Source organism: Oreochromis aureus, linkage group 14 (genome assembly GCF_013358895.1).
Source record: "Oreochromis aureus strain Israel breed Guangdong linkage group 14, ZZ_aureus, whole genome shotgun sequence".
NCBI classification, from domain to species: Eukaryota; Metazoa; Chordata; class Actinopteri; order Cichliformes; family Cichlidae; genus Oreochromis; species Oreochromis aureus.
The window spans coordinates 36,260,998-36,286,936 of NC_052955.1; the positions used below are offsets into that span (position 1 = coordinate 36,260,998).

Sequence of the window (25,939 nt, forward strand, 5' to 3'; positions counted from 1 at the left end):
TCCTGCGGGTGGTGGGCCCATGTCCCTTTTTCGGGCTGTGCCCGGCCGGACCTCATGGACTAAGGCCCGGCCACTTTAAGGACTTTAAGTAGAGCCACCAGTCCTCTATTTCGAAAGGAGCCAGTTGAGCTGGTTTGAGCATCTGATTGAGGATGCCTCATTGACACCTGGTAGGCGGTGTGTTTCAGGCATATCCTCCCTAACCCTAACCCAGGGCTTGCTGGAGATAACACATCTGTCAGCTGGCTTGGAAGTGACTTGATGTGGAAGTTGGAAGAGTTGGCCGGGGTGAGGGACTTCTAAATTTAGCCTGCTGCCCCCCGTGACCCAAACTTGGATACGTGGCAGAAATGGATGGATGGATGGATGAAAAATGCTTAATTATGGTACACAGGTCCTTCTAGAATTTACCAAATGTTTAAATGGAAGGGTTTTAAATACAAGGCTGTAAAAACTATATAATGATGGTAAGTATTTATAGCAACAATATGAGCTCAGGAAGTAGAGCAGGTGATCCAATAGCTATAAGGTATTTCCCAGCCTCTCACAATCTGCACAAGACCTCCAACTGGTCAGTGCATTCGGCGGTGTGTGAGAGTGATTTGTTATCAATTGTAGGTATAGAATAAAATAAATGAAGTGCTGTGTGAAAAGGCAAATCTCGCTTATTGCTTTAAGGAGTCAATAAGATTAGTAAAGCAATTTATAATCTCCCAGTTTGTTAACATTTTGAAATTCCAACCCATTACAAATGTCTATAATGATCTTCTCTTCCCCTTTCTCTTTCTCTTATTCAGGTGCCATTTTAGTTGCCCAGCCTCTTGATTATGAGACCTGCAGAGATTACTTCCTGACAGTAGAGGCTCGTGATGGTGGCACGCCCTCTTTGAGTGCCATTACTACTGTGAACATAGACCTAACAGATGTAAATGACAATCCACCCATGTTTAGCCGCAGTGTCTACACTGCAGTGGTGTCAGAGGATGCCACTGTTGGCGAGCCTGTTATTCAGGTATGTTTAAAGAATTAGTCAGGTTTTCGCTGCATGTATGTCTGAAGTAGGGCTGCCACGATTAGTCGACTAGTCACTAATTGCGACTAGACTTTTGTAAGATCCTGAAAGACACAGGAATAAGTAGTAGGATTTAAGAGTGGAATAACGCACTGATGGCAGCAATGCATGTACAAGGATGCCAGCTGCCGTTAAACGCCAAAGAAGAAGAAGAAGCAGTCTCTGGTATTGTAGCTGTGTCCAAATTTAGGGGCTGCATCCTTCGGAGGCTGCATTTGTTGGTCGATTACGTTACAGTGACGCGACAAAGGCTGTCCAAGTTCGAAGACTCCTCCAAATGCGGCCGACAAATGCGTTCCCCTTATCCCCAGATTTGAAGGATGGGTCGGGTGTATCCTTCATGGCCCAACCTATCCCAGAATTCATAGCACGGCCCAGCCAATTCCACTTTCCAACAATGGCCACAGCTACTTGTTTTAATATCAGTCTTTCTGGGTCAGAAAATAAACTTTTAAGATATTTTCCGGCGAGAATGTAGCTGTGTAAACTTCAAATATCTGCTGAGTTTATCAAGACATCACATATTTGCAAAAATGCCCCGATGTTTTCGGAGACGTTTGTTACCCACCAGCTCGATAACTAGCTGGGGGTTCAATGTTTACTAGAGCCGGCGAGAACAGCACATCTTTTTCAGACTCCCCCACGGTTAAACATGATATATAAGTCACTTAGATAACTTAAAAATGTTATTGTTGGGCTTTTTTCGTTGTTTTATTTGTTCCTGAGTAAATCGGTTTGGCTGAGATTAAAGTTATAGTTTTCACAAAGCTGAATAAACGTCAAACAGAAAACTGATTAAACAGAAGTGTGACATGGTCAAGAATTTACTCCAATGTCCGGTTATATATTAGGGAGCAAGGAGCAGACGGCTGAGTTTATTAAACTCCACCGAGACAATCTGCAAATTTCATTAAAAGTTTAATAAACTATCATCTTGTCTTTATTTTTAGATATCTCATACCTTAAACGCTTCAAGCTGTAAGCTAATGATAAGTTATATAAGAGCAGATGCATGCTGGTGCAATAAGCTGTATGTATTACGTCCAATGGATGCATGATCTGATTAGTCGACTAATAGCAAAAATAATCGGTGACTAGTCAACTATCAAAATAATCGTTTGTGGCAGCCCTAGTCTGAAGATTGAGAAAGAAATTGATCTTGAAATACTGTGCAAGGCTTCACATCCAGAACAGTGAATTTTTATTGCCATTGTCCAAGCAGTCAGAAAAGTCTAATTACCAGAAGATAAGGATTTCATTTTTGTTTTTTTCTGTAGTCCTATCAGTATGGAAAAAAATTATCTAAATTCGTGTTGCAATTTCTTTAAATATCCGTCATCCCCTAAAGATAGATCATGTTTTTTCATACTCTTGTTCACCACCACATAAGTTTTCACCTTTGCACCCAAGCTGTATAATAGGCAGCTCAGTATTGCTCAAAAAAATTTAAGGAACACTTAGAAAACACATCAGATCTCAGTGCTTCAGGAATGAAAGGATGCCATCTCGTTTGATGGCTGAACTCAAAGACACCCCGAGAATTTTAAGTGAAAAAGTGATGCGGCATACAAATCTAGTTTGCCCAAATGTCACTGCAGCAACGCAGAATGATACTAAGTAGTTTGTATGGCTCCTGTATGCTTGTATGGGTGCCTGAAAACATCGGGGCATGTAATCAGGCCTTGTGTTATCTTAAAGATCTCATAGTAACATATCACAGCAATATAGCACTTTGCTTTCAGATTATTTGCTTACGTGTGGCTCCTAGGATATTTAAAAGTAGAATTGGAGATGAGCCTTCAGCTTTCAGGCCTGTCTTCTGTGGAACCAGCTGCCAGTTTGGATTCAGGACACAGATACCCTCTCTACTTTTAAGCGTTGGTTTCGAGCCCTTTTTTTTTTTAAAGCATATAGTTAGTGCTGTTTTAGGGGAGCCTGAACCCTCCCTCAGTTATTCTGCAATAGACTTGGCTGAGGGGGTTCCCATCAATTGAATATTTCTTGCTAACTCACCTCTTTTCACTCTCTCTGATTATACATGGCATTTAATAGTTACTTATTATTATCTCTGGTTCTCTCTCTGGACTGTTATTTGGTGCTATATTAATAAAGCTGAATTGAACTGAAAAGCCTAGCCTTTAGAGATCCTTTCATGGATATGTCACCACAGACCATTTACCCACTACCAAACCGGTCATGCTGAACAATGTTATAAGTGTGTCCCAAATCAGGCACTGCATCCTTCGAAGGACCTGGTGTGCCTAGGCCGGATCCTACAAAGACTGCAAAGCTGAAAGTGTGGGGCCGTCAAATGGGACAAATTTTATCATCTTTTGAAGTGTATTTAGATATATATATATATGTGTGTGTTAGAGATGGCACGATACCACTTTTTTATGTCTGATACCAATACCGATATCATAAATTTGGATATCTGTAGATGCTGATATAAATCCAATATAGCATATTTTATAATCAATAAAACTATTTTTTTTAAATATCTTGCTGCATTTTGTACAAGTTCATACTCAAGTTTAAAAAAACAACAAAAAAATAAAGCTATTCTGTTATACCTGTATGCAAAAAATACACTGTACCCAAAATATTTCATAGTTCAGCAATACTGATCAATCTAATAAACCTAAACCTACACCATCCTTCCTATTCTGGTATTTTAAAGAGTACTTAGTGGAAATATTAAGCAACCTAACTAATAGGGTTGCAAACTCCCAGCAAAAAAAATAAAAAATAGGAAACCACCCCCCACCCTCCACCTCATGATGTTTAATTTACATAATCGACTTTAATTTAATGCACGTGTAAAAAAAAAATGCACCGAAATCAATAATTTTTCTACAATAATTAAATAGATTCAACATCTTTCTTCAACAGAATTGCAGACTGCACAGATGGTATCTTCCCAAAGGAAAAAGTACTATAGCTTACTAGGTTATAAATTTGACTTAATATTTCCTATATACAATAATGGATTTCTATACATTTTACATCAGATGAAAACTTTGATTGTAAGATTAAGATAATTATTTATTAAAAGCTAGACATGACAATTAGAAAGAAAAGTATGTCTTTGTACCCCCCTTTCCCTGTTAATGCCCTATCTGGCCCCCTGGCAAAACTTTGCTAGACCCGCCCCTGCACAGTTACCAGCCGTCAGCTACGTAGAAAAGCATCCTGGTGTAGAAAGTAATATTATGTAAATTCTAACAACAGCTTATCAAGTTTAAACGTGCTGCTGTTGTTTATCCGCTGGTTTCCTCTTTCTGGTGCAAAGTGGGCCAAAAACAAACAAGAGTGACGGGAGTTGTGTCAGAAAAGCCGATCAGCCGATCATTGATCAGTTTCATGATTGAAGTAGCAACAGGAGAGGGAGGGAGGGAGAAGAGGCAGTCGCTCCATATATCGGTTGTTAAGCTTAACGTGGGAATGCTTTACAAACATTCAGAGATGAACTTACACGTTTGCTTTACTTCTCTGGGATAACTTTCTCGGAGATTAAATGCAGGTTTGGAAGCACATAGCAAAGCTCCAAATGCTCAACCAGACTGCAGACATGTCTGGCACACCACAGCTGCTCTATCACGTGACGCACACTCCTCTGACGTGCTAAGGTTATGAGCTGGGTTACGCCATGTCGCAAGTTTTGTGAGGTGCTTTTGTGATATTTAATGGATCGGATTACATTTTTTATTTCGCTCCGATATCCGATCCAGTAATTTAGGTCAGTATCGGACCGATACGTAATATCGGATCGGTCCATCTCTAACATAGGTGTGTGTGTGTGTGTGTGTGTGTATATATGTATATATGTATATATATATATATATAAAAAAACACCGATCTCGCCCCCTGCGGGCGGTTTATCCTTCAAGCTCGGGTCCTCTACCAGAGGCCTGGGAGCTTGAGGGTCCTGCGCAGTATTCAGTTCAATTCAATTCAATTTTATTTATATAGCGCCAAATCACAACAAAAGTCGCCTCAAGGTGCTTTATATTGTACAGTAGATAGCACAATAATAAATACAGAGAAAAACCCAACAATCATATGACCCCTATGAGCAAGCACTGTGGCGACAGTGGGAAGGAAAAACTCCTTTAACAGGAAGAAACCTCCGGCAGAACCAGGCTCAGGGAGGCGGCCATCTGCTGCGACCGGTTGGGGTGAAAGAAGGAAAACAGGATGAAAGACATGCTGTGGAAGAGAGACAGAGATTAATAACAGATATGATTCGATGCAGAGGGTCTATTAGCACATAGTGAGTGAGAAAGGTGACTGGAAGGAAAAACTCAATGCATCATGGGAATCCCGGCAGCCTACGTCTATTGCAGCATAACTAAGGGAGGATTCAGGGTCACCTGGTCCAGCCCTAACTATATGCTTTAGCAAAAGGAAAGTTTTAAGCCTAATCTTGAAAGTAGAGATAGTGTCTGTCTCCCGAATCCAAACTGGAAGTTGGTTCCACAGAAGAGGGGCCTGAAAACTGAAGGCTCTGCCTCCCATTCTACTTTTAAATACTCTAGGAACAACAAGTAGGCCTGCAGTGCAAGAGCGAAGTGCTCTAATAGGGTGATATGGTACTACAAGGTCATTAAGATAAGATGGGGCCTGATTATTTAAGACCTTGTATGTGAGGAGCAGGATTTTGAATTCAATTCTGGATTTAACAGGAAGCCAATGAAGGAAGCCAAAACAGGAGAAATATGCTCTCTCTTTCTAGTCCCTGTCAGTACTCTTGCTGCAGCATTTTGGATTAGCTGAAGGCTTTTCAGCGAGTTTTTAGGACATCCTGATAATAAAGAATTACAGTAGTCCAGCCTGGAAGTAATAAATGCATGAACTAGTTTTTCAGCATCACTCTGAGACAGGATATTTCTAATTTTAGAGATGTTGCGCAAATGGAAGAAAGCAGTCTTACATATTTGTGTAATATGTGCGTTGAGGGACATGTCCTGGTCAAAAATGACTCCAAGGTTCCTCACAGCATTACTGGAGGCCAAGGTAATGCCATCCAGAGTAAGAATCTGGTTAGATACCATATTGCTAAGATTTTCAAGGCCAAGTACAATAACCTCAGTTTTATCTGAATTAAGAAGCAGAAAGTTAGCGGCCATCCAGGTCTTTATGTCTTTAAGACATTCCTGCAGTTTAACTAATTGGTCTGTGATACCTGGCTTCATGGATAGATAGAGCTGCGTGTCATCTGCATAGCAGTGAAAATTTATGCTATGTCTTCTAATGATGCTGCCTAAGGAAGCATGTATAATGTAAATAGAATTGGTCCTAGCACTGAACCCTGTGGAACTCCATAATTGACCTTAGTGTGTGAAGAGGACTCTCCATTTACATGTACAAATTGGAGTCTATTAGATAGATATGATACAAACCACTGCAGTGCAGTACCTGTAATACCTACAGCATGTTCTAATCGCTCTAATAAGATATTATGATCAACAGTATCAAACGCAGCACTAAGGTCTAGCAGGACAAGCACAGAGATGAGTCCACTGTCAGAGGCCATAAGAAGATCATTTGTAACCTTCACTAAAGCTGTTTCTGTGCTGTGCTGAGCTCTGAAACCTGACTGAAACTCTTCAAATAAGCCATTCCTCTGCAGATGATCAGTTAGCTGTTTGACAACTACTCTTTCAAGGATTTTTGATATGAAAGGAAGGTTGGAGATTGGCCTATAATTAGCTAAGACAGCTGGGTCTAGAGATGGCTTTTTAAGTAAAGGTTTAACTACAGCCACCTTGAAGGCCTGTGGTACATAGCCGATTATTAGAGATAGGTTGATCATATTTAAGATTGAAGCATTAATTAATGGCAGGACTTCTTTGAGCAGTTTTGTAGGAATGGGGTCTAAAAGACACGTTGATGGTTTGGAGGAATTAATTATTGAAGTTAACTCAGAAAGATCAATTGGAGAAAAAGAGTCTAACTTAACATTGATGGTACTAAAAGTAGCTGTAGATAATGTTACATCTGTGGGATGATTATTGGTAATTTTTTCTCTAATGATAAAAATTTTATTTGTGAAGAAGTTCATGAAGTCATTACTAGTTAACGTTAAAGGGATTGGTGGCTCAGTAGAGCTCTGACTTTTGTCAGCCTGGCTACAGTGCTGAAGAGAAACCTGGGGTTGTTCTTATTTTCTTCAATCAGTGACGAATAGTAAGATGTTCTGGCTTTGCGGAGGGCTTTCTTATAAAGCAGCAAACTATTTCTCCAGGCTAAATGATGATCCTCTAAATTTGTGACACGCCATTTCCTTTCCAGCTTACGAGTTATCTGCTTTAGGCTACGTGTTTGAGAATTATACCACGGAGTCAGGGACTTTGGATTTGAGGCCTTAGTTTTCACAGGAGCTACAGTATCCAGAGTCGTACGTAGTGAGGAGGTAAAATTATTAACAAGATAATCGACCTCTGTTGGAGTAGCGTTCAGATAGCTGCTCTGCTCTATGTTGGTACAGGGCATTGAAGATGATAACAGTGGGTGGATTATATTCTTAAACTTAGTTACAGCACTTTCGGAAAGACATCTACTTTGATAAAGTCTACTCTCCACTGCTGTGTAATCAATTATTGTAAATGTAAATGTTATCAGGAAATGATCAGACAGCAGAGGGTTTTCAGGAAACACTGTTAAATGTTCAGTTTCTATGCCATACGTTAAAACAAGATCTAGAGTGTGATTAAAGTGGTGGGTGGGTTCTTTTACATTTTGAGAGAAGCCAATTGAGTCTAATAACAGATTAAATGCGATGTTGAGGCTGTCATTTTTAGCATCTACATGGATGTTAAAATCACCCACAATAATTATTTTATCTGAGCTGAGCACTAAATCAGATAAAAAGTCTGAGAAATCAGAGAGAAACTCTGTGTAAGGCCCAGGTGGACGATAGATGATAACAAGTAAGACTGGTTTCTGAGTTTTACAGCTGGGGTGGACGAGGCTAAGCATCAGGCTTTCAAATGAATTAAAAGTCTGTCTTGGTCTTTCGTTAATTAATAGGCTGGTGTGAAAAATTGCTGCCACACCGCCCCTCGGCCTGTGCTTGAGATTTCTGGTAGTTAGAATGACTCGGGGTGTTGATTCATTTAAACTAACATACTCATCCTGCTGCAACCAGGTTTCTGTAAGGCAGAGTAAATCGATTTGTTGATCAATTATTAAGTCATGTACTAACAGAGACTTGGAGGAGAGAGACCTAATATTTAATAATCCACATTTCACTGTTTTACTCTTTGGTTCAGATGTGGATACTGTATTGTTCTTTCTTTGTGATTTTTATGTTTAAGTTGTTTATTGCTGGTTTTGGTTTGTTTTTTTGTCTTTTGGGAGCTGACACAGTCTCAATGGAGATGGGTTTTTGGGGGTAGCAGGAGGAGAGAAGCTGCAGAGAGGCGTGTAAGACTGCAACTCTGCTTCCTGGTCCCAACTCTGGATAGTCATATTTTGGGGGTTTAATAAATTTGTCCATATTTCTAGAAATGAGAGCTGCTCCATCCAAAGTGGGATGGATGCCGTCTCTCCTAACAAGACCAGGTTTCCTCCAGAAGGTTTGCCAATTATCTATGAAGCCCACATCGTTTCTGGGACACCACTCAGACAGCCAGCAATTTAAGGAGAACATGCGGTTAAACATGTCACTCCTGGTCTGATTGGGGAGGGACCAGAGAAAACTACAGAGTCCGACATTGTTTTGGCAAAGTTACACACCGATTCAATATTGATTTTAGTGACCTCCGATTGGCGTAACCGGGTGTCATTAATGCCGACGTGAATTATGATCTTACTGTATTTACGTTTACCCTTAGCCAGCAGTTTTAAATTTCCTTCAATGTCGCCTGCTCTGGCCCCTGGAAGACAATTGACTATGGTTGCCGGTGTCTCTAGCTTCACATGTCTGAGAACAGAATCACCAATTACCAGAGTTTGACCCCGGCGGGTGTGTCGCCGAGTGGGGAAAAACAGTTGAGACACATGAACAGGTTGGTGGTGTACCTGGGGCTTCAGTTTAAGACTATGCTTCCTCCTCACCGTCACCCAGCCGCCTCTTTCCCCAGCTGCTTGGGGTCTGCCGGGGGAACAGCTAGCGGGGCCTATGCTATCTTTGGCTGCACCAGCTTCAGGGGCCTGGCTAGCTACGGGTGAATGAAGGGTGCGAAGCCGAGTCTCCAATTCAGTAATCCTGGCCTCCAGAGCTGCAAATATACTACATTTGTTACAGGTATCATTACTGCTAAAGGAGGCCGAGGAGTAACTAAACATCTGACACAATGAGCAGGAAAGTGCAGGAGGGACAGGTGAAGTAGCCATGATGCTAACGAGTCGGCTACGAGCTAAGCTAAGCTAGCGAAACAGTAAAGAGACAGTGAGTGAATACTTTGGCTATAAATTAGGTAGTGAGTACACAGAAAGGGTGATTCAGATGAAGCACGTTAAGATTATACTATGAAAAAGGGATGTATCAAAAGATTTAAATTAAATTGCTAAGCAGAAAAGCTACTCAGAAACACCACTGTGTTTGAGCAGGAACAGGAAGTGATACTCTACCACAAAGCGAGCGAACACCAAGTGACAGCGCCACCAAGAGTCAGGAGTCAGGAGCCAATTCGAGTCCCTGGGAACAGCTAAGTATCTTAGCTGTTCCCAGGACTGCGCTCTTCTGGACAGAGATGTCCGATGTTGTTCCCGGGATCTGCTGGAGCCACTCACCTAGCTTGGGAGTCACCGCACCTAGTGCTCCGATTACCACGGGGACCACCGTTACCTTCACCCTCCACATCCTCTCGAGCTCTTCTCTGAGCCCTTGGTATTTCTCCAGCTTCTCGTGTTCCTTCTTCCTGATATTGCTGTCATTCGGAACCACTACATCGATCACTACGGCCGTCTTCTTCTGTTTGTCTACCACCACTATGTCCGGTTGGTTAGCCACCACCGTTTTGTCCGTCTGTATCTGGAAGTCCCACAGGATCTTAGCTCGGTCATTCTCCACCACCCTTGGGGGCATCTCCCATTTTGACCTCAGGACTTCCAGGTTATACTCGGCACAGATGTTCTCGTACACTATGCCGGCCATTTGGTTATGGCGTTCCATGTATGCCTTGCCTGCTAGCATCTTGCACCCTGCTGTTATGTGCTGGATTGTCTCTGGGGCATCTTTACACAGCCTGCACCTGGGGTCTTGCCTGGTGTGATAGACCCCAGCCTCTATGGATCTTGTACTCAGAGCTTGTTCTTCTGCTGCCATGATTAGTGCCTCTGTGCTGTCTTTCAGTCCAGCTTTGTCCAGCCACTGGTAGGATTTCTGGATATCAGCCACCTCCTCTATCTGCCGGTGGTACATACCGTGCAGGGGCCTGTCCTTCCATGATGGTTCCTCGTCTCCCTCCTCTTTCTTGGGTTTCTGCTGCCTGAGGTATTCACTGAGCACTCGGTCAGTTGGGGCCATCTTCCCAATGTATTCTTGGATGTTCGTTGTCTCATCCTGGACTGTGGTGCTGACATTCACCAGTTCCCGGCTCCCCTTCCTTCCGCTTAGCGTACAGCCTCAGGTTGCTGGACTTGGGGTGAAACCCTCCATGCATGGTAAGGAGCTTTCTTGTCTTTATGTCAGTGGCTTCTATCTCCTCCTTTGGCCAGCCTATTACCCCAGCAGGGTACCTGATCACGGGCAGGGCGCAGGTGTTGATGGCCCGGATCTTGTTCTTACCGTTCAGCTGACTCCTCAGGACTTGCCTGACCCTCTGCAGGTACTTGGTGGTTGCAGCTTTCCTAGCGGCCTCTTCATGGGTCCCATTCGCCTGCAGGATCCCCAGGTACTTGTAACTGTCCTCTATGTCTGCAATGTTGCCTTCTGGTAGTTCGATCCCCTCAGTTCTCACTACCTTCCCTCTCTTTGTTACCATCCGACTACACTTCTCCAGTCCGAACGACATTCCAATGTCATTGCTGTATAGCCTGGTAGTGTGTATCAGTGAATCGATGTCTCGTTCACTCTTGGCATACAGCTTGATGTCATCCATGTACAGGAGGTGGCTGACAACTGCTCCGTTCCGTAGTCGGTATCCGTAGCCAGTCTTGTTAATGATCTCACTGAGGGGGTTCAGGCCTATGCAGAACAGCAGTGGGGACAGAGCATCTCCTTGGTAGATCCCGCACTTGATGGTGACTTGTGCTATGGGCTTGGAGTTGGCCTCTAGTGTTGTACGCCACATCCCCATTGAGTTCCTGATGAAGGCTCTTAGGGTCCTGTTGATCTTGTACAATTCTAGACATTCCAGTATCCAGCTGTGGGTCAGTCTGGTCTTGCAGTCTCGGCTGACTGTTCTGTCTACCAGTAGCTGGTGTTTTGCGCCTCTGGTATTCTTGCCAATCCCTTTCTGTGCCCCGCTCATGTATTGACCCATGTCCCTGTTCATCTTAGCCGATATGATGCCTGACAGGAGCTTCCATGTAGTACTGAGGCAGGTTATTGGTCGGTAGTTGGATGGGACCGGTCCCTTCTTGGGGTCCTTGGGGATCAGGACCATCCGACCTTCGGTTAGCCATTCCGGGTGTCTCTCATTAACTAGCAGCTGCACTCCACGAGTGCTGACTGCACTCGAAGAAGCTGACTGCACTCGTGGAGTGCAGTCAGCTTCTTCAGCCAGTAGGCGTGAACCATGTCGGGCCCTGTTGCTGTCCAACTCTTCATACTGGAGACCCTTTCTTGGATGTCTGCCACTGTGATGGTTACTGGACCCTGTTCAAGGAGGTCACTATGGTCTGCCCTCAGATCCACTAGCCACTGAGCGTTGCCGTTATGGGTTGCGTCCTTCTCCCATATGCTCTTCCAGTATTGCTCCGTCTCCAGCCTTGGTGGTGCTGTTCTCTTATTGTTCCCTTGCCACTGAGAGTACACCTTTGCTGGTTCTGTGCCTTCTATCTCTCTGGTGTACCTCCTCAAGCGGCTTGCCAAGGCTGTGAGTCTTTGCTTGGCAGTTTCCAAGGCCTCAGGTATGGATTTGCTGTATTTTTTATGCACCTTCTTTGTCGTGCCTTTCTGCAACTCCGTTAGTTGGCTAACCTCCCTTCGTGCTACTTTGATCTTGCCCTCTAGCCTCCTTCTCCATGGAGGGTACTGCCCCTTGTGGCTGTTCAACTTGTAGCCAAGCATCTCACTGATCACTGCTGCCGTATTGTAGATCAGCTTGTTAGTGTCGGTAATCGTGGTTGTAGGTATTATCCGTAGTGCTGCATTAACATCATCTAGCAGACCTTCTGAGGGTATTTCACGTAATCTTGGTAACTGGCTATGGGGGATCCAGGTTTCAAGCTTGGCCATGATCCTATCTTTCAGGTCAGTTCCTCTCGCACTCAACGATCCTTCTCCTATCGCACTTGGGGCTGTGTACCCAATCTCGGGTGGGGGTGATGATATCTCCCCCCTGACCTGGCGTCCTGACTCCTCCTTGCCGTAGCATTTATGTTGTACCTCGTCAATCTCTAGCTGTGAGAGCAGTCCCTTCTTTCGAATGTTGGAACACTGAGCTACTAGTTGTTTCGCCGTCATTGTGGATGTTGGGTATCGAAGAATCCATAGGTCCCTCATCCTATTCATGTAACCCCTTCCGCCAGGGTTACTTGCGTAGTAGCATTCCAACAACGCCCTGTTTTCGTCTCTTGCCCACCGATGCCTTCTATATATGTATATATATATATATATATGTATATGTATATGTATATGTATATAATATTATTTATGAAGGAGACAAATACATGGGGTGAGAAAATCATGCATTTCATATCTTAAGTCAGTTGTAAAAGATGTGAGAGCCTTTAACAAGCTGATTTTTGCATATATGGGTCTGTCACAGCCGAGATGATATAAGCACAAAACATTCACACAATATGATATAATTCTGTAATGAATTTGGCTCAAATTGTGCAAAGCATATAAATATTTGCAGCAAAAAAATGCAAAAACCCCCCAAACCCATACATATAGCAGTAATATTAATCCAAAATATACCATGTTTCATATAACTGAAGAAATAAAAATACTGAAATTTATTTTCACTATCAGCCTGGTGCTGACACTTTAATGTACGTTCTTTAATGTCAAACTTTTCAGTGCCCTGAAAAGTGGCCACCCGAAAAGTGGCTGTAGCTCAGGAGGTAGAGCAGGTCATCTGCTGATTGAGAGGTTGGTTGTTTGAGCTCTGGCTCCACCAGTCTGCATGCCAAATATCCTTGGGCGAGATACTAACCCCAAGTTGATCTCCAGTGCCTCCGTCAGAGTGTGAATGTTTGTTAGAAAGCACTTAAAAGCATAGAAGTAAGTGAATGTGGCATGTTGTTTAAAGCGCTTTGAGTGCTCTAGGAGAGTAGAAAAGCGCTATATAAGAATCAGTCCATTTAACAATTCTGTCCTTTTTGCAGACTTTGCAAGTACGGTGTTTAGTCCAGCGCTTCCAAAAGACAGTGTGACTGCTGCAAGAGCTGCAAGTTCATCAGTGATGCTTTGATTTTGACAGAATTTTAAAATCTCAGTTTCTCCTATTGCAACATCTGCAGTAGTGAATAAGGTTCCCTTAAAGCCTGATTTGAACTGCTGCATTTGACATGCAACCTTTTCAGCTTTCTTTTCGCTGCTTTCACAGTCACTTGCTTGCAACATTAGAAACTTCTGATGTGTACTTTATTTTTATTACATTTTCTTATTAAACACTTAACCAACTTATATTAGTTGACTTCCACGGAAAGGTTAATACGCTACCTTCAGGGTCTTTAGCCCTACTGCCAAATGAGGGGGAGAGGCTCACACTCACTGAGGACCCCTCTTAGAACTAGTGGATACCCTGCTATGAGTTTCAGTCATCCCAGTTCAAATCTGATTTCTACCCAACAGTAGAGCTGACTACCTATTGAGGTAGCATTGAAATTACTTCAGCACAGCTCAGATCATCATTTTCTGTGTCATTAATCTGATGCACAAACATTATGTGACACACTACGGACCCACACAGCATTCTGTTATATTGCAACAGTTTTATTTATACAGTGTGTCAAACACTAGACGCTTTCCTCCGGGCAGCTCAGCCACAGAGTTTCCTGGTCTCTGGACAGCTTTCCAGCTGTCTCTGCATGCACACCTCCTAAGGGAGTGTTCATTCATGAAATCGCTTCCACCTGACCCTCAGCTTCCCTGGCACTGCCCCTCGAGCCCACTGCACCCCTCCACTGCAGCTGAGCCAGAGACCACACCCCCGTCACACATCCCCACCACCCGGCCTCAGTTGGGTGGTGGGGAGAGGAAATCGGCCACAACCATCTGCATCCCGACCTATGGACCACCTTGAACTTAAAGGACTGCAAAGCCAGCTACCACCGGGTGATCTGGGCATTGGCATCCTTTATGCAGTGGAGCCACTGCAGCGGGGCGTGGTCTCAGCAGAGGGTGAATGAGTGTCCCAGGAGGTAATAACGAGGAGAGCCCACCGGAAAGCCAGTCACTCCTTCTCCACAGTGCTGAATGTCATTTCCCAGTTGGTCAACTTCTGGCTGATGTACACGATCAGGCGGTCAACCCCCTTTACCTGCCCGTTTTTTTGAGGTGTCCGTCTGCAGGATGAAAGAGGGGGAAAAGTTAGGATTGTGCAGGAAAAGAAAACTTTCTTTAACCTGCACAAACGCCGTCTGGCATTGCTCCGTTTACTGGACCAGATCTAGGGCGCCTTTTCGTGTTCTTCCTTTGTGCAAGTGTCACGACTCACTCGATAAAGCCTATCGTTCAATATTAGAAAGCACGGGTAGGTCCGCTCAGCTTTAGGGTGCACCAGGTGACCATCAACTACTATCACTTGGTTGAAGGCTGAGTATAGGGTGTCATCCTGTACGGCTTTCTTAGCCTTCGCTAGCTGCTGGTTAATGTCCTGCTTATGTGCGTTTAGGTCTTCTTTCATAGTTTTATTAAAATTGTCCTTAAAGTGAACCAGGGTCCGACTTTAGTTTGGCCTTTAAGTTACTGATTTGTCGGCTGATTAACTTAATTTCCCCATGTAGGGACCAGCAAAGGCTGCTACTTCTCCACCGCCATGTTCCCTATTCGTGCTAGCATGCTTTTCTTCTTCTTGTGCTGAGACTACCTTCTTTGTACTCCCAGACATACTGTGTAAACGAGAAGTTGTCAAATCAAGTATTTATTTGAATTTTAGGGGAAAATTCTGCTCTACTATCAGGAGTTCAGGTTTAGTCAGCCATCTCGCTCTGTTGCCAACTGGAAGCCGCAAAGCAGCTGTTCAAACGTCATCACCCAGAAAACTGCCGTTTTGAGACTCACCCACTCTGAATAGTGAGAGATGAGCTTGTTTAGTGGATTTTAATGCACTTCCGTAACATCCATACTCATTACCTCTTTGATTTCAACATATTTTTTCTGTATTTCGCTAATGCTTTTGACATTTTGACATTCTGTGAAAGGACGCTGTTTTTCACAGTATAGAATATCGTATAGTATATACTGTATATACACATATACAGTATATACATGGCTTTTGGAAGCCACTACTAGTATGACAAGAGGAGTTTTTAATAATTTAAGGTGGCTTTTCATTTGCACCTTGTGATACACTTGTGGCAAATCTGCTTCCCTTTGGCCAGGGTGCTCTGTTTATTCTCACATTTACATATGATTTTGCTTCATCAGCATCCTTAATGGTGCCAAACAAAGGATCTGCAGCTGTTTTCGCTTGTCTGTTTATGAATCTGATCAGATCTGTAAACTTTACTCCCCTTCCACTTGTTTCTTGAATGTCAAAGGCAGAAATTCTGCATGTTTCTCTCATTTTATATGGCAGCTTCGACACAATAACTCTGAGATTAGTGGAGTTCTCAATCTCTTGTAGTTGACTGATGTCTTGTTACCACCACTGAGAAACAGGGAATAGCTATGAAGAGCCTTTCCATCATCTGGTTTAATGTGTGGCCAGTTGAATGCTTGGTTCATGTTGGCAGTTGCACTTCTCATTTCTTTACCATAATTATTAAATAGCAAACTCCTGGCCTCATTGTAGGCTTCCTGAGGATTTATGTGCTGGCAACTTCTTACCAAATCTCCGGGTTTATCTCCAACAAACTGTTCAAGGTAATGCAAACTGTCACTGTCCTGGACACCTTGACCTGGCTTCCTGAGGATAGAAGTCACTGAGGTGGCTTGAAGCTGGAGGGTACCACTCCTGACTCCAGCGAACAGTTGATGACCAACTGTAAGAGGGCACAGAGCAAGTAGACATGCTCTGACCAATGTTGTCTGCATGGGGTCCAGGGTGCATGTGGAGGATGTGGACTGAAAGACCCACTTGGTGACCTGGGAAGAATTCACAGACGAAAAAGAGGAGAAGGAGCATGGAGTTAGATGTGCTATGGGGGAATGACGTCCTGAAATTGATGTGCAGGTGCCAGAAGCTGTTGATGGATGAAGTTAATTTGGCGGACAAAGACCTACTGGAGTCGACATGAATATTGAAGTCACCAATTAGGAGTGTGGCTGGAGAAGAAGAGCAAATGTAGGTGAAAATCTCAGACAACTGTGACATGACCACAGTACAAACTTTATGGGGGCGGTAGATGAAGATAACCTGGAGCTGTGTTGACACAGCCAGGGTGACATTAAAACACTCAAAATAGGTAACACGTTGGATCTAGTTTTCTCCACCAACACTAACACTTCCAATCTGAATTGCCTGAACCTTGTTGTTTCTGACCATCTTTCAGTCCACATCCTCCACATGCACCTTGGACCCTTCAAAGGAAGTCGATCTTGCTGTCAGTAATGGTATGGTGGATTAGCATTGTTTTATTGTTTAGTGACTGGGCATTCAACGGCATGAAAGATGCACTGTTGGTAGCTGATGATGAGACAGATATGGAGGAAATGGTGATGTTGATGCAAGCAACTTGTCTTAAGCTGCTCAACTAGTGGTAGTGGTAGTGTCATTGTTGTCTACTGGAACACCTGCCAGACAGTACAGAGAGAGCGACATTGTGCCAGTGCCTGTTAGTGCAGAGGAATGTTCCGGATAGAAAGCCTTTCATGAAGAGATTTGATGTACATAATGGTGCTCTTTCACCTGTCCAGTTGTTGCAGAGGGAGTACAAGATTATCTATGATAGATAACAGTTTGGTCAGTGAACAAAGCTTTACAACTTTCCTGATCAGTGCATTCACTGTCTTGGTGTTGCCAGCTCAGATGCTGCTCCTTCAACTAATTTTCATTTTGTTGTGTAGGGTCTTTACAATATAAGGGAACTGTGATATTGTACTATATAAATTAAATTGGATTGTTCTTTTCAGTTTAGCCTGCTGTACAATGTGAACAGGCAGGGTGACGGCACAATCTCTTTCCTGAGCTGCTGTACTGTACATCACCAAATCAGAAAGAGCAAAATTGCCCAGTTGTAATTTTCTCATGGATGTCACCTAACCTTTCTAGTGGGGTGTGTGGAGGCTAGAATGTGTGATGGAGGACGTAGCAGAGGGCTGTGTATTAAACCTTTTAACGATTTTTTTACTTTCTTTTGGCCTCTACCCTGGTTGTCAACCTGACGCTTTAAATCCTATCAGGTCTAGTATTATGTTGTCTCTGGTGGAACAGTTGATATCCTGTTGAAAGGCTGATAATGTTCTGTTCATGCAGACACGGGTAAATTCAGAAGTAACATAACAGTGGAATACTGGGCTAGCAGGCATTGTACAATTGATTGTTGAATGTACAACAAATTAACACGAGAAGTAATATGACTGCATTCCAGCACCTACGAATCTCATATTTGGGCCATAGAAATGCTACTTCATAGAACCATGCCCAATATTGCACCACTTATTTTCTTGTCGCTCAAATAAAATCTCTAAGCCCCTAAAATGTTTCGAAGCCAGACCAGGCTATTGATGCATTTTGGTCTGTGAGTCCAGTCACCTTTCCATGGAAAGGTCATAATCAGTGTTGTAACCTTATATGTTTTTTTGCCCAGTGAGATTTTTGGGCACCCTAGTGACAAGGAAGTTGAATAGTCCAGCCTAGAATTTATAAACCAGAAACAACCTCTGACACATGTTTCTGATTTCGGCATTATGGTGTTTATGAAAGAAGTCAGTCTTAATTATTTATTTAAAGGACATCTCCAAAAGTTGAATCTGTTCATCTGGACGTAGCGTTTGATGGGAGAAACGTTTCGTCACTCATCCAAGTGACTTCTTCAGTCTCAGCTGACTGCAGGTTTCCCCAAACCTTATAAACAGTACTGTTTATCAATTCTCCCATCAAACGCTACGTCCAGATGAACAGATTCAACTTTTGGAGATTTACTTTCCTGGATGATTGAGAATGCATCAAGACTATTTAAAGGACACTTTATTGGTCAAAATGACTACAGGCTTCCTCACAGTAGTACAAGATGCCATGGTAATGCCATGCAGTGTAAGTATCTGGTTAGAATAGAATAGAATAGAATTCAACTTTATTGTCATTGCACATGCACAGGTACAGGGCAACGAAATGCAGTTTGCATCCATCCAGAAGTGCTTTAGCCGTGATATAGATATATTACAATATATATTAGCAATAATATAGATGTGTAAGTATATTACAGAAATGGGTCTATTATGGTATGTTATAATGTACACGGTGTAAAGTATGTTATGAATATTCTATAACTATAAGTATGTACAGGCTGTAGTGAGTACAAGCTATGTAAAGGCTATGAACAGGATATAAATATGAAATAAAAACTATACAGAAATCTGAGATATACAGTTATACAGAAATGTGAACTATGCAAGTTATAAACAGTTGTAGGATTAAAAATTATCATATGTACAGAATGATATTTACACAGAACTATACAGTAGTGCAGTTAGGATAAGTGAGATATGTGGATAATTGTGATAGTGATAAAGTGCTAGTGGTTGTGGGTGTGTGTGTATGTTCAGTCCATGAGTTTAACGTGGGTCAGATGTCAGGAGGCAGAGTTCAGGAGTCTGACAGCTGTGGGGAAGAAGCTGTTCCGGTACCTGGTGGTCTTAGTCCGGAGGCTCCTGTAGCGCCTCCCAGAGGGCAGGAGGGTGAAGAGTCCATGTGATGGGTGACTGGGGTCTCTGATGATTTTCCCAGCCCTTTTCAGACACCGCTTCCTGTAGATGTCCTTTATGGCAGGAAGTGGTGCTCCGGCGATGCGCTGGGCAGTTTTCACGACCCTCTGCAACACCTTCCGGTCCGAGGCAGAGCAGTTCCCGTACCAGACTGTTATACAGTTGGTCAGGATGCTCTCGATGGTGCAGCGATAGAAGTTCACCAGGATGTCTGAGGACAGGTGGTTCTTCCTCAGAGTCCTCAAGAAGAAGAGGCGCTGGTGAGCCTTCTTGACCAGCTTGGAGCAGTTGGTTGTCCAGGTGAGATCCTCGGAGATGTGGACTCCCAGGAACTTGAAGCTGCTCACACGCTCCACAGCCGTCCCCTTAATGTGGATGGGTGGATGTGGGTCAGCATTCCTCCTGTAGTCCACGATGAGCTCCTTAGTCTTCTCAGTGTTAAGCAGCAGGTTGTTTGTGTCGCACCACTCAGCCAGACGATGCACCTCCTCCCTGTAGGCGGTCTCATCGTTGTCGCTGATGAGGCCAATCACCGTGGTGTCATCTGCAAACTTAATGATGGTGTTAGAACCATCAGCAGGTCTGCAGTTGTGGGTGAAGAGGAGTAGAGGAAAGGGCTCATCACACAGCCTTGTGGTACACGGTGTTCATTGTGATTGTTGATGAGCAGCGGTTATCCAGTCGGACATGTTGAGGGCGGTTGGTCAGGAAGTCCAGTAACCATTTGCAGATGAGGGAACTCATGCCCAGGTCTGTCAGTTTCCTGATGAGTTGTGAGGGGTGGATTGTATTGAATGCTGAACTGAAGTCTATAAACAGCATTCTGGCGTAGGTGTTGTTGTTGTCCAGGTTTGAGAGGACAGAGTGCAGTGCGATGGAGACTGCATCCTCTGTGCTCCTGTTCTGGCGGTATGCAAATTGGTGGGGGTCCAGGGTGGGGGGGAGACAGGATTTGAAGTGTCCTAAGACCAGCTGCTCTAAGCACTTAGTGATGATGGGGGTGAGTGCTACTGGGCGGTAGTCATTGAGGCTAGATGGGTTGGAGTTTTTGGGTATCGGGACGATGGAGGTGGATTTGAAGCAGACCAGTACCACAGCGTGGGCCAAGGACAGATTGAATATGTCTGTGAGCACTCCTGCAAGCTCCCCAGAACACGCTCTGAGAACACGCCCGGGGATGCCATCAGGACCTGCAGCCTTGTGGACATTGATCCTGCTCAGCACCGCTCCTACATCGGTGGGGGAGAGAGTCAGAGGTTGGTGGTCTGGCGTCATGTCTGTTGTGGTTGTGCGGTTCCCTCGTTCAAAACGAGCATAAAAGTTGTTGAGCTCGTTGAGGAAGGAGACATCAGAGGATGCGGGGGAGGGTTTGGTGGTCCTGTAGTCTGTAATGGTCTGGAGTCCTTGCCACATGCGTCGGGGTTGGAGTTGGAGAAGTGTTCTTCTACCTTCTTTTTGTAATGGTGTTTGGCTTTTTGATGCCCTTCTTTAGATTAGCCCTGGCTGTACTGTAGGCGTGTGCATCTCCTGACCTAAAAGCAGTGTTGCGGGCCTTCAGGAGGAGACGAACATCCCGGTTCATCCAAGGCTTCTGGTTGGGGTACATGGTGATCCGTTTCTGGGTGGTGACACTGTCTGTGGTTTCGAGATGTAATCCAGTACAGATGAGGTGTACTGGTCCAGGTCTGTGTTGGTGAACATATTCCAGTCTGTATTTTTAAATCTGTCCTGGAGCACTGCGTCTGTCCCCTCTGGCCACACTTTTTAATTGTCCTCACAGCAGGTTTCACACGTTGGATGAGTGGTGAATACCTAGGTGTGAGGAACAGGAGAGATGGTCCGATTGTCCAATGTGGGGAGGGTGTTGCTTTGTAGGCTCCAGCCAAGTTGGAATAAACATGGTCTAAAGTCTTGTCTCCTCTGGTGTGGCAGGAAACATGTTGGTGGAATCTGGGAGGACTGTCTTTAAGTTGGTGTGGTTGAAGTCGCCAGCAACAATAAAAGCAGCCTCGGGTGTTTATTCTGGTGTTTGTTAATGGCTGCAGAAAGTTCTTTCATGGCCAACCTAGCATTAGCGTCGGGGATATATACTGCAGTGAGTATGATCGAAGTGAGCTCTCTGGGGAGATAATAAGGTCTGCATTTGACCATTAAAAACTCCGCATTAGGTGAGCAGTGACTCTCAGTAGTAGTGGAGTTCATGCACCAAGCATTGTTAATATAAATGCACAAACCTCCACCTCTGGTCTTGCCGGAGTCATCTGCTAGCCTGTCGGCTCGGTGTGTGTGGCGTCCCTGCTAACTCGATAGCATTGTCCGGACAGCTGTTGTTCAACCATGTTTCGTGAAAAACATGACATTTGAGTCCATAATCCGTCTGTTGTTAGTGATGGAGAGCCGTATCTCATCCATTTTGTTTGCCAGAGAACGGACATTGGCGAGGAAAATACTGGGTAAAGGCAGCCGATGTGGTGTTAGCTTTAGCTTAGCCCGTAGCCCTCCGCGCCTAACCTCGCCTTTGTTTACGTTCTCGGCGCCGTCTGCGTGCACTTCCGCCCGGCTGGGGAGAGTGGGCAGCCTCCGGTGTTCTGGAGATCTCTGGGATGAGTCGGAGATCGGCGATAAAACTGTTGGAGTTATGAGTCCAGATGTCCAGAATCTCTTGTCTGCTGTAGGTCAGCAACGCACAGCAATTCTGGATGAATAATCCGGTTAAAAGTAGATAAAAAACCGCTAAATAGCAGATTCTGGAGAGACACTGAGCCTCGCGTTGTTCACGCGCTGCCATCTTGGTGAGATGGCGGCACTCTTTCTGAGAATTCTAGATGCCAAATATGATCATTTCAGCTTTGTCCTAATTTCAATGTCCAGAGTTAAACATCATTAAGACCTTTATGGCCTTAGGGCATCCTTGTGGTTTAACTAGTTTTTTTTTTTTGCGCCATCTGGGATTTATAGATGAATTTATAAATATAACTGGATAACTGGGTGTAATTGAATAGCAACTTACATGTATGTGGTGTTTTCTGATAGTATTAAATAAGGTAAGTATAATAAGAAAACTATTGATCCTTGCACAGAACCCTGTTGAACACCATGATTAACTTTTTGTCTGAGAAATACTCATTAAATTAACCAACTAAATCTATCAGAAATTATTAAAACAAGTGCTATGTATTTCTTTTGTTGCTGAAGGTATATTGTAGTCTTTAGCAAAATGTTATGATTAACTGCAGTGAATACTACACTGAGGGCTAGCAGAACAAACACAAAGATGAGTCCACTGTCAGAAGCCATGTGAGGATATGTTGAGGACAAGTTTAAATCAGGACTAAAACAAAAATAAACTGTTCCTCTGCAATCATCATATAGCTGATACACAATTCTTTCAAGAGTTTAAGTTACCAAAGCCTCATCTTTTCCATATTGTCTTACACTTTAAACATTAGCAACTTTCAGATCCAATACAGCACATCAAAAATTGAAAAGGGTCGAAATATGTATGTGAAAAGCTCTGGTCGCAGACTTATTCTTCAGTGTGTTATAGAAACCTCACTACAGACAGTACTGCAATTATTACCCAACCAAATATGTACTCTTCTTAGTGTGTGTTTGTGTATGTGTGTGTGTATTTACAGCTGAAAGCAGATGATGTGGACAGTCAGCTGAATGGAGCCGTCCTCTACTCCATTGTCAGTGGAGACAGACACAACCAGTTCCTCATTGACCCACTCAGTGGAGTCATCAAGGTCAACAAGCAACTGGACCGTGAGACAGTGAGGACACACTTCTATGTAGAAAAACATCCACTTATCCTCTGTGCAGTTTGGTTTGGTGAAATTACTGGAGACAGGCCTGTTGCGTCATTCATTATTCCTTATTGGGTCTGTATAGATTATGATGTAGGCTATGTGATTGGCTGACACCATTACCTGTTTTTTATACTTGTATTTGTGTACTCTACAGTTTGACTCCCCAAACAACAGTTAGCTGTTGAGTTTCTATCTATGAGTTGAGCCTGTTGCGGCAGATGGACACCTCCCGAGCCTGATTCTGCCACAGGTTTCTTCCTGTTAACACTAGAATTACTGAGCCTTTTTTCCCTGGTGCAAGTCCCTACTACTAGATTTACTGGCCTGCGCAGATTTGCGTAAATTCCCCGACCTTAACACCTCTTGGCACCCGCTGAGATTTTCACAGGTCGTCAGCTCCATTGTTCTCCTGCTTTTGTTGTGCAAACACACCCTCCCCCAACCCCTAACCATGAGAGATTCAAGTTTTTCCTTCCCTGCAAGGCTGCTTTCCTTCCTTACCTGCCTGCATGCCTGTCCATAAACATATATACACAGAGTTGTACATATATTTATATATTTATATAGCCACACCTTATATAATATGCATAAAGTCTAGTTATACACACAGACACATCTATATCATATACACACACACACATATATATATATACATACATATATATATATGTGTGTGTGTATATATGATATAGATGTGTCTGTGTGTATAACTATGTATGTGTGTGTATAACTATGTATGTATATATATATATATATATATATATATATATATATATATATATATATATATATATATATATATATATATATATATATATATATATATATATATATATATATATATATATATATATATATATATATATATGTTTGTATAGTGCACTTTCTATACCGTGCTCTGTCCACTTTTTGCAATGACAATGCAGATTTTCCACTTGTGGGACAAATAAATGCAGATTTGCTGTGTGTGTGTGTGTGTGTGTTTGTGCAACATTGGCATTTGTTTACTTAGATCCAAGGCAGGCCAAACCTCTGTGTTACAACCTACATACAAAAGACAGACATTCACAATATATGGGTACACAAGTCTGTTTTATTTCAAAGTCTTTCAAACTTTGAAGCGAACCTTGGTAGGGAACAGCTGTTCCCTACCAAGCATTCTTGCAGCTGGCAACAACGGTCGTGCATTCAGTATAGTTGTGACTTCCGCAAAAAATGTGGTCAAAATCTCATGAGTAAGTTGAAGCATTTCTATCAGGCATTTCTGAAAGTTGTAACACAGAGGTTTGGCCTGCCTTGGATCTGAGCAACTCTGAGTGAGCAAATGCAAATGTGCCAGGCCTCAAGGACAATGGGTGGTTTGCACAACAAAAGCTGTAGGAGAAACAAGCTGACGACCTGTGAAAATCTCAGCAGGGGTGCTTAACACCTCGGGACTTGCACCAGAAAATAAAAAAGCCAGTAATTCTAGGGGGTATTGGGTTTAGGGAAGTTACGCAAATTTGCGCAGGATAGTAAACCTAGTGTTAAAGGGGAGTTTATCCTTCCCACTGTCACCAAACTGCTTGCTGATTCTTGGTGTTTTCTCTGTATTGTTGTAGGAACTTTACCTTACAATACGAAACACCTTGAGGTGACTGTTGTGATTTGGCACTATATATATATAAAATTGAAATTAAATAATGGAATCATACTTCTTGCTGCAATGTACAGTTAAAAGTCTATAGATATGTCCTTCTACATGCAGCCTGTATTTTTCCCTGTCTTTTTTGTGATCATTGAAATGCTCCAACAGTAGCTTCTTTAGTCTCCTACAACCTACACTGAGTCGAGGGGTGCATCAGGGTCTGCCCCTGGGGAAATCCACTACTAGCTCCTTGATTTTCCTCGCATTGATCAGGAGATGGTTCCGCCGGCACCTGTCCACAAAATCCTGAATCCACTGTCTTTACACTGCTGGCCTCATCTGTGATGAGTCCTCAGGGAACTTTTGTAGATGGCAGCCTAGACGGTTGATGGAGAAGTCTGGAGTGTAGAGAGTGAACAGGAATGGTGCTAGCACAGTTCTTTTCAGGGCACCCCGTACTGCAGACCAGGCTGTCAGAGATACAGTCCTGTGTCCTCACATACTGTGGGCAGCCAGTGAGTCCAGTATCCACTGGGACAGTAGGTGGTCCGCTCCTAACAGCCCTAGTATGTCCCTCAGAAGTCCATGCTGGATGGTGTTAAAAGCACTGGAGGAATCAAAGAACATGATTCTCACAGTGCTTCCAGTCTTCTCCAGGTGGGTCAAAGCTCAATGCAGGAGATAGATGATGGCATCATCCACCCCGATGCTAGGCTGTACTACACAGGAGGTCTTTCAAACCTGTGGTACTTTCCCTAGCTTCAGGCTAATGTTGAAAATGTATCCCATGATGCCACACAGTTGGTCTATGCAGTACCTCAGGAGCCTGGGGCTGATGTGATTCGGACCGGCAGCATTTTGATCTTCTGCAGCTTGTTCCTCACATAAAATGTTGAAAGGGACAGGATAGTGGTAGGGGAGGGGGGCTGTGAGTATTTTGAAGCTGAGGACTGAGAGGTGTGCAGTCATGGAAGAAAAGCAGGCACTGGTCGAAGATAGGGCATTTGCAGAAGAGGTGATTGGGCTGGAGGAGGGATGAGTGTCTGGTCAAACCTGCTGAAGAGCTGGTTCTGATCATTCTGAATCTCCTAGAGCCTGGGAGTTGAACCTGGAACCTCCGTGGCCGTTTTCCAAGACTATGTAATAATGTATACTTTTTTGATCCCTGTGGGGAAATCACTCTCTCTGCATTTAACCCATTCAATCAGTGAAGCAGTGGGCAGCCACTAATCAGGCGCCCAGGGAGCAGTGTGTAGGGACCCTGCTCAGGGGTA

The 25,939-nt window shown here is 43.6% G+C and overlaps 1 protein-coding gene across 5 annotated transcripts in view; it reads left to right on the forward strand.

Annotated features, from left to right (window-relative positions):
- Window positions 1-25,939, forward strand: part of fat3a (FAT atypical cadherin 3a) — a 215,487-nt gene that overhangs the window by 144,948 nt on the left and 44,600 nt on the right. For all 5 annotated transcript variants that reach the window (XM_039622588.1, XM_039622586.1, XM_039622587.1 and 2 more), the window contains 2 exons: window positions 798-1,012; window positions 22,865-23,002. In XM_039622588.1, the coding sequence (XP_039478522.1) occupies window positions 798-1,012; window positions 22,865-23,002 (353 nt within the window). The remainder of the gene's footprint in view (window positions 1-797; window positions 1,013-22,864; window positions 23,003-25,939) is intronic.